Below are 17,144 nucleotides of genomic sequence, written 5' to 3' on the forward strand. Positions count from 1 at the left end.
TGAATGCCCAGATAAAAAACAGATGCATTACACCGAATGCCCAGATGTGACCTGCTCTGCCTCAGGCCTTGCCCCTTCAAGGGCAATCAACAGCTTCTAACATTGAGCAAGTTCAAACAGTGTTGAAACTTGCTCTGCAGAACCGGCTTGGTAAACATATCAGCTGGATTGTCTGCAGTACCCACTTTGTTTACCTTGATCCTCTTCTCACTTCTCAGAAAATGGTACCTCACATCAATGTGTTTTGTTCTCTCATGGTGAACTTGATCCTTGGTTAAGCATATTGCACTCAAACTGTCGCAGTACACTAAAGCCTGATCGTGGTGTAGACCCAAGTTACTAACCAATCCTTTCAACCAGATTCCCTCCTTAGCAGCTTCTGTCAAAGCCATATATTCTGCCTCTGTAGTAGACAAAGTTACTGTCGGCTGCAGAGTAGCCTTCCAACTCACAACAGAACCACCAAGCGTGAATACATAACCAGTCATTGATCTTCTACTGTCTACATCTCCAGCATAGTCAGAATCTGAGTAACCAGATACTAGACACTGACTATCACCACCATAACTGAGACCAATATCAGATGTACCCCTGAGATAGCGGAAAATCCTCTTCACTGCTTGCCAGTGTTCCTTACCAGGGTCTCCCATGAACCTACTGACAACACTAACAACATGTGCAAGATCCGGTCTAGTGCAGACCATAGCATACATCAAGCTTCCCACTGCACTAGCATAAGGAACATGTGACATGTATTCCTTCTCCTGAGATGATTTAGGTGCAAATGCTACAGACAAATGTGCATTTAAAGCACTAGGAGTATCAATGGGCTTAGCAGTAGCCATTCCAAATCTCGATAGAACTTTCTGAATATATCCCTTCTGTGACAAGAATAGCTTCTTATGACTTCTATCTCTGTAGATCTCCATTCCCAAAATTTTCTTAGCAGCACCCAAATCCTTCATTTCGAATTCTATATTGAGTAGCCCCTTCAACTTTTGAATGTCAGACTTTTTCTCAGCAGCTAGCAACATATCATCTACATACAATACCAAATAGATGAATGAACCATCTTTGAGCTTGTTGTAGTAGACACAATTGTCATACGGACTCCTTGAATAGCCAATCTCAAACATGTAGCTATCGAACCGCTTATACCACTGCCTCGGAGACTGTTTCAATCCATATAAGGACTTCTTCAACTTGCAAACATAGTCCTCTTTTCCAGGTTCCTGAAAACCATCTGGCTGAGTCATGTATATCTCTTCTTCCAACTCTCCATGTAAGAAAGCTGTCTTCACGTCTAGCTGTTCGAGTTCCAGGTCCTGATGTGCAACTATAGCAAGTAGCACCCTGATGGAAGTATGTCTGACTACTGGTGAGAATATCTCATTATAGTCCACTCCCTCTTTCTGACTGAACCCTCTAGCAACTAACCTAGCTTTATACTTGACCCCCTCAGCTGGTGACAACCCTTCCTTCTTCTTGAACAACCATTTACAAGTGACAACCTTTCTCTCTGGTGGTCTTCTAGCTAATTCCCAAGTCTAATTCTTTTGAAGTGACGCCATCTCATCTCCCATGGCAGCAAGCCATTGGACAGACTCAGTACCTGTAACAGCTTCCTTCTTGTAGGTGGATGGCTCATGAGGATCCACTTCCTCTGCAACCTGTAAAGCATAGGCAACCATGTCCTCATAGCCATACATTATAGGAGGTACTCCAAAATTAGCTCTTCTAGGGCGATTAAGAGCTGGATTATGATGTTCTACAGATGATGATGGAGCAACTGGAAAATCTGCCTCTGAAAGTGGTTGAGAAAAACTCTCATCTGCTTCACAACTAGCCTCAGTCTTTTCCTGCTCCACCTGTTTCTTGACACCACAATCTACCGGAATGGTGAACTTCACAGTTGGGTTAACCATGGAATTTTCATCAAAGACAACATTCCTACTCAGAATAACCCTCCTCTCAGAAGGGGACCAGATCCTATATCCTTTCACACCATCCCCATAGCCTACAAATACTCCCTTCTTTGCTCTTGGCTCCAACTTCCCCTCATTGACATGATAGTAGACCGTGCAACCAAAAGTTCTCAAATTAGAGTAATCAACAAGCTTCCCAGACCACAGTTCATAAGGAGTTTTCAGATTTATACCTGTGTGAGGTCCACGATTAATCAGATAGCATGCTGTGTTAACTGCTTCAGCCCAAAACATTCTTGTTAACCCAGCATTTGAGAGCATACACCGAGCTCTCTCCAGTAGTGTCTGATTCATACGTTCTGCTACACCATTCTGCTGAGGTGTATTCCTAACCGTATGATGTCTGGCAATCCCCTCAGTCTTGCAAAACTCATTAAACTCAGACCAACAGAATTCCAAACCATTATCAGTTCGCAACCTCTTGACCTTCTTCCCAGTTTGATTCTCCACTAATGCCTTCCACTGCTTGAAGTTCTTGAAAGCATCACTCTTATGCTTCATTATGAATATCCAGGTCATCCTTGAATAATCATCAATCAACGACAGAAAATACCTGTGACCCCCCAAAAACTCTACACGTGACGGCCCCCAACAATCAGAGTGGATGTAATCAAGTGTGCCTTTTGTTCTATGAATCGCTTTGGGGAACTTGCTGCGATGTAGTTTCCCAAAAACACAATGTTCACAAAACCCAAGATCCTTTATCTTATGCCCACACAGAAGATCATCTTTAGCCAAAATTTGCATCCCCCTCTCACTCATATGCCCAAGCCTCATGTGCCACAACTTCGTCATGCTCCTTGGTCAATCTCGAAGGAAGCAACAGCAGCAGAATCATATAGCGTAGTACCTTGTAGAAGATACAAAGTGCCCCGCTTCACACCTTTCAGAATCACACCTGAACCATTGTAAACATGTAAAGCTCCACTTTCACCTTTGAAACTAAACCCATTCTTGTCCAAAAGACTTAGAGATATGAGATTCTTCGTCATGTGTGGAACATGTGTAACTTCGTTCAGTGTACAGAATTTTCCATCATGAGTCCTAATCTTGATCGAGCCCATCCCAACCACCTTGCAGGTAGAGCTATTGGCCATAGAAATATTTCCACCATCCACCTGCTCATAGGTTGAAAACCATTCTCTCCTAGGACAAATATGGTAAGATGCTCCAGAATCCAGAACCCACACATCAGTGTAATGTGTGCTACCATCAGCAACTAAGGCAATATCCTCTTCGGAGTTTGTACCATCTTCAGCAACTGCAACAGTACCTGGTGCCTTCTCATGTTTTCTTTGTCTCTTTTTTGGACATTCATTCTTCCAATGTCCCTTCTCCTTACAGTAATTGCACACATTTGTTAGTTTTGGACCCCTACTGACTGGTTTTTTGGGGAACTTCTTTTTCCCCGGTTTACCATATCCCTGATGGTTGTTTTCTACTAGCCCAACAGCCTGACTATCCGAAACAGTGCCATTACAGCTATGTCGCAATTCTCTACTGTGAAGGGCAGATCTAACTTCTTCTAGAGCCAATGAATCTTTACCACTAATGAAAGACTCCCTAAAGTTTTCATATGATATTGGTAAAGAAACTAACAGAATCAAGGCAGCATCCTCATCATCTATCTTAATATCAATATTACGCAGATCTAATAATATTGCATTTAATTGATCTAGATGGTCTCTAAGAGGTGTACCTTCCTGCATACGCAGACTGAACAGACGTTGCTTCAAAAGCAACTTGTTGGTTAAGCTCTTCTTCATGTATAAAGTCTCCAGCTTAGACCACAAACCAGCAGCGGTTTCCTCCTCAGCCACCTCAGTAATGATATCGTCTGCCAGAGCCAAGAGCAATGTCGAGTGTGCCTTCTCTTCCAAAGACTCCATATCAGCAGGTGGTGGGACAGGTGCAGGCTTCATCAAGGGAGCCCATAGGCCGTGTTGTTTCAACAATGCCCGAACCTTGATCTGCCACAGACTGAAGCTATTCCTCCCAGTAAACTTGTCGGCTTTCAAACTTTTACTTCCAACCATCGTTCTTGCCTGAGCAGATCTGAACAACCAAGCTCTGATACCAGTTTGTTATAACTGATGCGAGAACAATGATAATAATAATAAAAGACAGAATGAAAGCGACACCCGATTTAACGTGGTATCCAGCAAAAGTGCTGACTAATCCACGGGCAGAGCCACTGAAAATATTCCACTATAATCGTTAACACGAATTACAGATACTGATAGTGCAAGAAAAAACTAACACACAAGGCCTTTATTTATAGGGCCAGGTCAAGACATTTTTCTTACTCACTTCCTATGTGGGACAAACACCAAAAAAGAATATTCTAGGCAAAGAAACCAACAATCAAGATATAAATAAAAGGTGGAGTATATTAAGAATTATTTAAGAAATTATTATTATTGTTGATGTTATTATATGGCTTTTGAAAAAAAAAAAATGCTATCATGTATCTCTCATGAGAGATGACGTTTCTAACAAAGGTCTAATTTAAAAAAAAAAAAAAAAAAAAAAAAAAATCAAAATCAAAACAAATTAATTTTGTTTTGTTCTAGTCTTATTTAAAAAGATCTCTGAAGTGCTTTTTAATTTAATATTAATTCTTTGTAATATTGAGGCTCTTCCTTAATGTCTACCTAGTTATATAAAACAATTTAAAAAAAAAAAAATTAATTTACAAATAAACTTCTAAGCTAAATGTCATTATTTATAATCTCTCTATATATATAGTTTTTCTAAATGAATAATTTGCTTAAGATTATATCCTTATACATGAATAAGTTATCTAAACGTGTATATATCGACCCAAAAATAAACTCTTAATTTTAAAAGTACAAGTTTAAGTTGCATTATAATATTTAGTTTAGGAGTTTAATTAAAAATACTAAGACTATCAATATATGATTTAATTAGTTTCTTTGTATATAAATTTATTTTTTATTTGATTTATGACATAATTAATTAATCAAATTGAAATGAACGAGGAAAAGAAGATAGATGTAGGTCCAAACCAAAGATGTAGAGACTTTGGTCCGGGTTAATGTTGTTGGGAAACCATTCTTAACAGTTTCCACATTGATATGATCTACTATGTCAAAAAGAAAATTTTAATCTTCTATAGACAACCATAATAGTCTAAACCTCTTTTAAAAGCCCGAGTGGGCTAACTCAGCAACCAAGAACAACTAAGTTCGAACAATGTTAAAACTTATAAATGGGGGAGCGCCTTCGTCATTATATTAGCAAGATTATCAACAATACTAATATTGCTCACGTCAATATCACCACGAGCAATAACATCACATACAAAATGATATTGTACATCAATGTAGGGGTGTTCATCGGTTCGGTTTCGGGTTATTCGAGTTCCTCAATTCGGTTTCTTCGATTTTTTTGTTTTTTTTTGTCAATTCGAAAACCGAACCGAATTCGAATAAATTCTAATTAAACCGAACCGAATTCAAATTTTATATTCGGTTTGAACTTCGAATAATTCGAATTCAAACCGAATTCAATTTTCTTTTATTTTAAACTCAAAATAAAATGTACCAACCAAGAATTGAACCCGGGGGTCTATACCATGGTAGGGTACTATTCTACCACTAGACCACTAGTGTTTTTGTTTTAATTTTTTTTATTATAAATTTTAATTCAAAATATATTCTACTTTGATTATTTTGAACTTATTTTTAAGTTAAGTTTGGAAGAATAAATAATAAAAAAATGAATTCGGTTTTCGGTTTGATTTTCGAGTTGAAACCCAAACTCGAAAACCAATTCGAAAACCGTATTTGAATTCGAATTGGTTTGAAATTCGATTCGAAAACCGAAAATGAAATTCGAATTCGGTATATTCGAATTCGGTCGGATATTCGGTTCAGACCAAATATTGAACACCCCTACATCAATGTGCTTAGTTTTCTCATAAAACATATGTGATCTTTTGTATAAAAATAACACTTTGAATATCACAAAAGATTATCGTCATCTGTAAATCCTTCTTGAGTTTTCCGAATAAGTCTTTCAGCCAAATAACTTCTGTACAAATTTCTGTAATAACCATTTAATTTGTCTTTGTAGTAGACAACGCGAATATAGAATAACTTTTCAACTAATTGCACAACCGCCAATACATAAAACAAAACATGTAAACGACTTTCTTTGGTCAAAAACGTCAACATAACAACTCCATCTCTAGTCCTCTCAAACTATAGGTGAACATCCATTGAACCTTTCAAATAACATAAGATCCATTGAACTGCTCTCCAATGATCTTTACATGAATGTGCTAAATATATGATAAATGCACTTACTGAATATGTCAAATCTAATCGAATACAAATCATTATATACATAAGTGATCTAACTACACTGGAAATTGAACGTATGACATATACTCGATATCCACATTAGACTTAGGTGACATAACAAAAGAGAGTTTAAATTGAGTTGTTAATGGGACCTCACAAGACCAGCATTATTCATATTGAATCGCCGAACGACTTTCTCAATATACCCTTTCTAAATTAAGTATAATTTTCTAGATGCTCTATCTCTAGATATCTCAATTACGAGTATTTTTTTACAGATCCTAAATTCTTCATATCATACGTCAAGTTATCAACATTTCATCAACATATAGGAGGAGATTAACAAACGAGTCATCGTTACCAATTTAAAAATAGACACAACTATCAAAATCACTTATTTTATAGTCATGAGTAATCATTAAATAATCAAATATTTTATACCACAACCATGGTGATTATTTTAAACCATAGAGGGAATTTTCAAATAACATACATAGTCTTCTTATAAGAGTGTAAATCCCTCAGGTTGATGCATATAGATGTCCTTATCTAGATCCCAATGTAGAAACACAGTCTTCACATCTAGCTGCTCAAGCTCCAAATTATGCATCGCCATGATGCCATGTAATGCTAGAATCGAAGTATGATTGACAACCAGAGAAAACACGTTAGTAAAATCAATCCCCAAAATTTAACTATAACATTTCACAACCAGTCTCACTTTAAACCTTGCATCTTCAAATCCATGTGTGCCTTTCTTTCTTTTATACACCCACTTATAACAAATAACCTTCTTTCCCACAGATAATTTTACGAGGTTTTATGTACCATTCTTATGAAGATATTCCATCTCTTCTTGCATAGAATTCAACCACTTGTCAAAGTCATCACAAATGACTACATTAGAATATGAAGAAGGTTATTCATATTAATCAATATCTTTTGTAGCACTCAATGCATGATTAACCAAATCGGTTTCAGCGAGTTTTCGAGGAGGTATAATATCACATTTATGCCTATGAGTAGCAATAGAATATTGTGGTGATGTAGGTAGTGAAGAAGTTTCAGACAACTCTAATGTACTTATAGTGTTGCAGGTTCATATTTTGATCTTCTCTCAAACTCCACATGTGTACTAGATTCTTGTTGAGTCTTATTTATGAAAAGTGCTAAAGTTTTTTTGAACCTTATCACTAGAGGTGTTAGATTCTTACTGAATTTTATTGCAAGAAAATATAGAGGATGTATCATTTAACATAGATGTTTTATCGAAAATAACATCTCGACTGATTATTACATTTTAGTTTCTGGACATCATAACTTGTACCCCCTTTACACATGATTTATAACTAATGAAAATACACTTCAATATTGAGCCTCCAATTTTCTTTTATCAACATGAGCATGCACAGAACAACCAAAAATTCTCAAGTCAGAATAATTAGAAGGAATACCATACCATAATTCTTGATGATTCTGTTTAATTATTAATTGTAATCGACGGATATGGTTAATGGAAAAACATGCTTAAGTTGCAGTTTCAGCCCAAAAAGACTTTTGATAAATCAATATTAAGGAGCATACAACACACATTCTCCATCAAAGTTTTATTAATCTTCTCTACTATACCATTCTATTGTGGATTCTTAAACATAGTGTGGTGCCTTAAGATTCCTTCAGAACATAACTTCAAACCATTATCAGTACACAACAATTTTATTGGTTTCCTTATCTGTTTATCAATCATAATTTGTCACTCCTTAAAATTAGAGAACACCTCACTCTTTTGATTCAAGAAAAAAACCAAATTTTTCTAGAGAAATCATCGATAATCGTTAGCATATAATAAACATCTACCATATAAAGCACTATAAACGGTGCCTAGAGATCAGAGTAAATATAATCAAGTGTTTCTTCAGTATTGTGGATGCCTTTAGAGAATTTGACTCTTTAATGTTTGTCGAGGATACAATGCTAACAAAACTTTGTCTTGTTAATACATTGTCCATCAAGAAGTATTCGTTTGCTTAACTTAGTCGTGTAATTTTCACTCATATGACCAAATTGCACGTGCCTCAACTTTGTGACAACATCTAATGAAGACGTGGAGACATTAACATCGCATAAAACTAGGGGTGTTCAATATTTGGTCTGAACCGAATATCCGACCGAATTCGAATTCACCGAATTCGAATTCACCGAATTCGAATAAACCGAATTCGAATTTCATTTTCGGTTTTCGAATCGAATTTCAAACCAATTCGAATTCAAATACGGTTTTCGAATTGGTTTTCGAGTTTGGGATTCAACTCGAAAACCAAACCGAAAACCGAATTCATTTTTTATTATTTATTCTTCCAAACTTAACTTAAGAATATGCTTAAAATAATCAAACTAGAATATTTTGAATTAAGATTTATAATAAAAGAAAAAAATGAAACAAAAACACTAGTGGTCTAGTGGTAGAATAGTACCATACCATGGTATAGACCCCGGGTTCAATTCTTGGTTGGTACATTTTATTTTGAGTTTAAAATTAAAGAAAATTGAATTCGGTTTGAATTCGAATTATTCGAAATTCAAACCGAATATAAAATTCGAATTCGGTTCGGTTTAATTAAAATTTATTCGAATTCGGTTTGGTTTTCGAATTGACGAAAAAAAATAAAAAATTCGAAGAAACCGAATTAAGGAATTCGAATAACCCGAAACCGAACCGATGAACACCCCTACATAAAACGGTAGAGTCTTTCAAGACATATAACATGTTATATTTTCTTTCACCCTTCATCATGACAAGAACACCTTTACTAATCTTCATTACTCCACCTTCATCAATTATTTTGTACCCTTTTAAATTGAAAGTACTAAGAGAACTTATATTTCTATTCAAACCAGGAAAATGTCTTACATCACCAAGTGTTAGAGTAGCTCTATCAAACATTTTGATTATTATTTATTTTAAACCCATGACCTTACAGTATGAAGGGTTTTCCATTAATATAACACCTTTGAAAAATGTATCATATATTGAAAATCAGTCCCTATTGGGACACATATGATACGTACATCCAAAATCGAGTATACATTCATCTTGCGATCTCGCGTCGCAAATAAAAGTCATGAGAAGTTCAATGTCTTCAACTTCAACAATACTAGATTCACCGAAATTTCCAGGCTACTTTTTAGTCGAATTATTTCCTTATTTTTTACCTTTATTTTGTAGTTTTCAACACTCAAATTTTATGTGGCCTCCTTTTTTTTTGCAGTAATTGCATGTCTTCCAAAGTTTTCGTGACTTTAATCTATCATTTTGATTAATTTTTTAACCCCTTTATTGAGTTCTTCCTCGAGCAATATGACCATCTGTCGGACCATCAGAATGACTAACAAGATGTTTCATCTTTTCTTAAAAATAATGCATCATAAACACCTTTCGTTGTGACAACATCACGGCTAAATAAAATAGTATCATGAAACGTGATTTACGACTGGGACAATGAATATATAATAGAATTAAAGCTAAATCGTCATCATTATACTTGAATTCTAAGGCTTCCAAATCAGCAACAATTTCCTTATACCTTCTAACATATGATGGAATTATAATCGTTGCTTCAAATGCAGCTTACTAGTATGATTTTTATCATGCATAGTTGTTCTAGCTTCAACCATAACCCAACACCACTCGTCTCCATCAGATGATCATGTAGAATATTATTCGACAGATGTAAATGTATATGAGACATAGTCTTAAGATCCTTCATCTTATTCTCTTCTACTTTCCACGAACTAGACATCTTATCAAACCTTAATAGAGTTTTGTCCAAATCCATCCAAATGAGTAGACCTCGCATCTTTATCTACTATAAAGAAAATCTAGTGTTGCGATTCAACAACGGATATCGTACTTCATTCTCGTCATCTCCGAAAACATATATAGTCTTAGAATAAAAAAAAATTCAAAGCTCTGATACCAGTTGTTGAAAAACAATATATGCATTTGAGACTAATTAAGATAAAGAAAATACGTAAATAACATAAGATTTACATGAAATTCCAAGATAGAAAAAAACCACTAGCATAGGAGAAAACTTTTCACTATGGATAAAATAGAATATTACAATTTAGAGAGAGAGAGAAATAATTGCAAATATTATGTGTGTTTAAAACTCTAACTAAGACCATGTATTTATAGGTCACATAATTGAGTTTAGTGAGCCCAATATCAAACAATAATGATTTTATTATATTGCACCGCGAGCCTATGTCCGGGCCTGATCAAAACTCATTTGAGTCACCATAATGTAATAATAATCTATTAAGCAACGTGGTTGTATTATATTTTTTTGTTTTTTTTATTGTTACGCTTTGTCGTTAGCTTGATGTTTTTTATAATTTCTAATATAAATGGACAATTTTTAAATTGATGTGAAATGGTTGTGGAATCTTATGTTAAGGTGATGAAGGTGCATCTAAGTTAGAATTTAGATCCAATTCCATTGGAATACTAATTCTAAATCTAAATCTTAATATTAAATAGTCTTAAACACAATAATTTGAATTAGATTTCATTTCCAATGTTGATTTCAAAGTTGTGAAACGAAGTAATGTGTTATACCTTGTAGTAGAATTAGGTATAAATCTTGAACATAAAACGATAAAAGAATTATATTGAGATGAGGATTGAAGAATCTAAGGAAGGATATAGAACCCTAACTGTTAGGGTGAATACAATGGAGATGAGAGAGAGAAACTCTAACAAGAATTTTTAACTAAATCATTTCATATATATTCTTAACAACCAATATTATATTTATATTAGTCTATCAATAACTGTCACTCCCACCATAGTGTGATAGACCTAATATTCTTTCCTCTTGTATCATTACCCTCTCCTTCACTTTGTTCGTCCGCAAACGACAATAGTCGAAGGTGCTGTTGAAACTCTAAAGTATCTGGTGACTCTTCGAACCAAATGAATAGCCAAAATTGCTTCTTTAGGCTATCGGGTGGTTCCTCAAACCATAGGAACTGTCCCACCAGATTTATCAATTGTAGCCCATAAGAACAGTTACAAAACTCTACATCAGGTGGTTCTTCAAACCATAATAAGTACTTACATCTCATCCATGTTTTATGCCATAAAATTTTCTGAAAGAAACACCCAACTTATTTTGGTTTCTCGAACCACAAAAACTGGACGCAATTAGAACTTGGTGCTAAGTATGCTTGAGAAATGGGATCAAAAGTCAACATTCTATCTTCAAGGCCCAAAACATCTTCAAAGAGTCCTTCAATTTCAGCTTCTCCCAAGTCACCCCGATAATGATCATCCTTTTCAACGTAGGTTTGCTTTCATCTTCTTTCGGTCATCGTACACTAGAGAGACTTTGTATATGAATAAATGAAGAACATGAATTGTCATAAATTTCTTCATCAAGATTGAGATTGTCGTGTTTTGTATCATTAGTATGTGGAGTCTTCATTTCTTTTTCATAATAAAAGTCGTCGAGAGGAGGCACATCTTCCACTTTAGAACAATTGTCATCAAAAGGGGTTTCATCTTTGTTTGGAGCCAACTGTATCAATAGGGAAGGTGTTGATTGTCCCACATGTTGATCGTAATCTTCCAATAACTCATTGGATTCGAAGATCAGTTTTTGACGATCATTTTTCCACTTTTGCCTTGTTATTTCTTCATTAGTCTTTTGTTTCTTCTTTTTCATTTCGTCAGCGATCTTCCATGATTTTAATAATTCGGTTATTTGTTGACATTGTTCCGCAATTTACTCCCACGGTTCTGGCTGCACTTTCTTTTGTATATGTTGGGGATCGTCCCTTGCACATGACCCAAACTCACGTCGCAATAATTGTTTCAGCTCTATCCACGTCAATTCTTTGCTGAGAGTTTTCATTACCACATGTTTCCTAAGCCATCGTAGTTCCTTTTCACTCATGTGAGTTGTTGCAAAATGCACCTTGTCTTCTTCAAGCGTATCATTAACCCGAAAAATCTTTCAGCCACATAAATCCAGTCTTCAATATTTTTAACATTTTTTGCAAAGAATTTGAGGAAAATTATTTTCAAATCAACCACACCCTAATTTCAACTTGATCTTTTTTCTTAAAAGTAACAAATATTAATTAAAGCTACAACAACATTAAGGAAAAAGTACAGCATTAAGGCAGGTAAAGATGGTAAGTAGCAGAAGGAAGCAATAAGGATGGTAAAAGGCAGGTAAGGATGGTAAGTAACATAAGGAAGCAATAAGGATGGTAAAAGGCAGGTAAGGATTGTAAGTAGCGGGTACTTCTGATACCTTCTTTTCCCTTTTTAATTGCTCAGTCAGATTTTCTCTCTTTAATTACTCAGTTAATCCTATATTCACGCAATTACAAAAATCAACCATATCTTTAAGCTAAGCAATCAAACGCAATAACATGAAAGCGGTACTTGATTCCCTATCGGCCTCTCTCAAATATTTAAATCAGGAATCAAACCTGATTTACAAAGTCTTCTTCCCGTTTGACAAACGGAAGTCGGAATTTTGTCGTTTATTTAAAGGTGTTTCGTGACTATAGAGTTAGGGTTTCGGTGGGATTTGCATTGTTACGACGACGCCTCTAATCGCAAGTTCCAAACTACCTTCTTCCCTCTCCTCAGAAGAGCACCGACTTTGATCTATGTAACAATCGGAAAACAGGAACAACATTGACGGTCGCTAGGTTTAACAAAGGTTGATCACAATCATATAAGTGATTGCAATCATGTGTAAGTCGTGAACTCAAATTCGCGATCGCTCCACAAGAATATACAGTTCTGCGATGATCTTCATCCTCTCTGGAGCACTTCTTCTTCTTCTAAAGTGTTCCTATTACGATTCTTGTGAAGTCTCTCATTTCGATATACAGTAATCTCCTCTAACTCTTGCCGATTTCACTTGTGAACTGTTTCTAAACAACAACTACAGAGGAGTTTCCAGATTTGCGTTTCCGAAAGTTGCAGATGACTCACATTCAAATCTGCTTCAACAATAATCTTATAGTACAAAATATTTTGTCAAGAACGAGCTCTGATACCAGTGTTATACCTTGTAGCAGAATTATGTTTAAATTTTGAACATAAAACGATAAAAGAATTATATTGAGATGAGGATTGAAGAATCCAAAGAAGAATATAGAACTCTAATGGCTAGAGTGAATACAATGGAGATGGGAGAGGAAAACTCTAACAAGAATTTTCAGCTAAATCATTTCATATATATTCTTAATTTACAACAAATATTATATTTATATTAGTTTATCAATAACGGTCACTCCCACCATGGTCACTCCCACCATAGTGTAATATACCTAATATTTTTTCCTCTTTCCTCTTATACAATAATGCTTGATCATGTGCTAAAAGAAAATTTAATTTATTTTTATTCAATATATGAAATATCTATCTTTTCTTAAATATAAATTTTATTTTTCTTTCCAACTTTTAGAAAGTAAAAAAAAAAACAAATGGGAAATCTGTAGTAAAAAGAGGAACATTATTATTAGTAGGTCTAGAAGATCATTGAATCATCTCATCAAACATTGATAAGCTTATTAAGACACGTATTACATTTATACATTTACCTTCATTGTCCAAAAGTCAAATTCACATCCAAGTCATTGGACGAATTCTCTTCTAATTAATACACGAGAGATGACGACAACTAACTTTTGTTCTTCTTATTAACAACTTCTCAAATTCTCCCTTCCTCCCCCTTTGATGTTGTGGTCATGTCAAAGACTTGGTCTTTTTCCATATGGAAAGGAAGGGCGGGCTTAAACTCTCCTAATGAAAACCACCCATCGTCGGCATCTTGTTGGCCGGATTATCCGCCGGAAGTGATGGTAGCAAAGTGAGAGCAAAGATACCACTAGCGGCCGCAGCTATTGCCCCCACCACAAATGCCGGCAAGTTTCCACCACCAAATAGCGCGTCCCATGGCCCGCTTGTCACCGACACAATCATCTGATTTTCAATTGTGAGTTATGCACAAGGGATAAACACCAACAATCATACACACAAAATGGACATAGGAAGATACGTAGTTAATCATTTTTGCATGTCAATCATACCATTAATAATAATACTAATAATAACATGTTTTACCTGAGGAATGACTATTGCCAGATTCAGCACTCCCAAAGATAGACCTGTTATTTGATTATGAATAATAAATACATTAATATATTTGTAATGGAACCAAGATATGTATTATTTATAACATACCTTGTCCTGCACCAGCAGAGCTAGAGAAAATAGAGGCCAAAGCAAATGGGATACTGAATGTGACCTGTGAAACCCAAACTCTAAAATCAATATGTGGTTGTTATTATTAATTTTTTTTGAGTAATATATAAAAAAATCTATACCGCTTGTGGGATTCCAAGCACGGCGAAGAGGGCAAGAGCGCCGCCCTTGATTCCGGCAGGAGGAGTGGACTGTGAAATGTTAACGCCATTGCTGATGGCAAGACGGCGCCAGGCCTCGGCCCTCTTGGTAACCACGACGGTCATAGAGAGGCAAACCGCAAGTAAGAAATTAACAAGACCCCAAAGCCGTTTTACATTACCAAGGATCCTACCTAATGGCTCAACCGCAAGAGACATAACACCCAAAACGACCGAGTTAAGTAATAGACCGAGTGAGCCAGCGTGCACACCCTTAGCGTAAGCCCTCTCACCAACTTCACCACCGTACACTTCCTTTCCCATCCAATCAGTATCAAATAGAAGGAAAGGAAACCAAGCAATCCAGTTCAGACACGTCACCAGAAGGAGAAACCACATGGGTCTAGGCAGTTCCTTCAAAGCACCCAATAATTCCCCGAAAAACGGCACAGTACACGTGCCTCCTTCATTATCGTTCTTTCCCACGTCACTGTCTTCAGTTGGGGACCACGCCGGTTCGGGAACGATGGTTAGAGCCAGTACGGTTAGAACCGCCAAGAGCATGATTGATAAGAAGAAACAGCTTTTCAGATTCGAACAGTAATGATCGCAAGCCTTCGTCGCCGTGAAAGGGAACACACGGTGGAGATCATCGTAGCTACCGGCGGCGAACCCAAGTATATTCCCGACCGCCATGAAGAAAGAAAAAAACGCGTTTGCCGATCTCATCTTACTCGCGCTTCCACCCGATAAGTCAGCCAGGAATGCACGGCAGGGTCCCTGGAGAGTATTGTTAGCGACGTCGAGTATCCAGAATCCGACTACGAACACGGCGATGGCTCGCGGCTTGATTTTCCCAGTGATTAACTCGTCTCCGGCTATGTGACCTATGTCGGCGGCGAAGCCGATGAGGAAGACGGCAATGGCGACAAGGAAGGCTCCGACGGCGATAAACGGACGGCGGCGGCCGAAACGGGAAGTGCAGCGATCACTGTAGTATCCGACTAAGGGTTGGACGAGCATACCGGAGATTGGACCGCAGAGCCAGATGTAGGCAGCCCAAGTGTGGGGAATACCGAGGAGTTGGACATATGGGGTAAGGAGAGAAAGCTGGAGGGCCCAGCCGAATTGAACTCCGGCGGCGATTGAGGCGACTATGATGATTTTTTTCAAGGGAGATGAACCGAGATGCTTCTGGTCTTCTAGGTGGAGGGGCGGTGGCGGAGCGGCGGCGGTGGAAGGTGGTTTGTGGAGGACTTTGCCGTTGGCAGCGGCGGCGGCCATTGTTGAGAGTTGAAGGTACAGTAATGGAAATTGGGTTTGTTTGTTTGTTGAGGAATGAAAATTGAGAATTGAAATGGGGAATTTATAGAGGAAGGTGGCGGCTTTTCTATCTTATCCATTCTCTATTGTGTATTGGGGGAAATGGGGGCCTTTTTATTAACTGCTCTCAATTCTCATATAGTAAAAATGAATATAAATAACTGCTCTCTTTTACATTTTATAAATAATTTCTACAAATTTTAGATTTCTGTTTGTAAGGTGTTCTTATATTTATTTAATGAATTACTTGTTTAATATAATATATCCAATAAATTGAAAGAATATTGGAATATTATTTTTTCAGTTTCCATAGCCAACCATAACAAAATAATTTTGTGGATGAAACTTTTATATTTTGATTTATCAATGAAAAATTATGACATGAAAAAAGTGATATTCCTCACCTTTTTTATTGCCTAAATTGTATAATTAACTTATTTGTTGTTTTTTTTGTTTTGTTTTTGCTAATCCCTCTAATAATAGAGAAGAAAAAAACCTATGTTTGATCCAACTTATTCTTTCAGAGTTAATATTGTACCAACTTATTCACAAATCACAATCACGACTTATTCAAAGAATAAGCTAAATTAAACAAACACTGGTAGATCCTACTAATAAAGAAAAATCAAAAGGAACAATTTAAGGTTTTAACAACTTCAAATTAATTGTATATCTCAAAGTAATAGTGGGCGGGGCATGTGCGGACAAGAACAGATCTAAATCCTTGCCGATCATCTATTCTTCTCCAATTAGTCTCTCAAAGGTTGTTCAATGATCAATATACACACCCTCTAGGTTGATGAGGAAGACCTTTACTAACTTTGTTCATGTTTCTCATAGTCATCACATCTTTCCAAACCATGCCACATGCAAGATCGATATTGTACTTCTTATGGGCAATGGCGGAACCACGTAGCGGGCTCCGGTGGGCTCTAGCCCAGGGTAGAGTTCTAATATAGTTTTTATATATATATATATATATATATATATATATATATATATATATATATATATGTTTTTAATATACAAATATAGTTAGCCCACTTGGCTTTAGGAGTTAAGTATTATCCTAGAG

General features: G+C 36.3%; 1 protein-coding gene across 1 annotated transcript; it reads right to left on the bottom strand.

Annotated features, from left to right (window-relative positions):
• Positions 1–13,840: 13,840 nt before the first annotated feature.
• Positions 13,841–16,094, bottom strand: LOC124924016 (sucrose transport protein-like). The gene is made up of 4 exons (XM_047464048.1): positions 14,729–16,094; positions 14,586–14,649; positions 14,466–14,509; positions 13,841–14,324 (listed from the first exon to the last, which is right to left on the bottom strand). Exons 1-4 carry the CDS (start codon positions 16,028–16,030, stop codon positions 14,145–14,147), a joined length of 1,590 nt encoding a protein of 529 aa, XP_047320004.1. The 5' UTR covers positions 16,031–16,094; the 3' UTR covers positions 13,841–14,144.
• Positions 16,095–17,144: the final 1,050 nt, after the last annotated feature.

The sequence above is a fragment of the Impatiens glandulifera genome, chromosome 2 (assembly GCF_907164915.1).
Source record: "Impatiens glandulifera chromosome 2, dImpGla2.1, whole genome shotgun sequence".
In the NCBI taxonomy this organism is placed as follows: domain Eukaryota; kingdom Viridiplantae; phylum Streptophyta; class Magnoliopsida; order Ericales; family Balsaminaceae; genus Impatiens; species Impatiens glandulifera.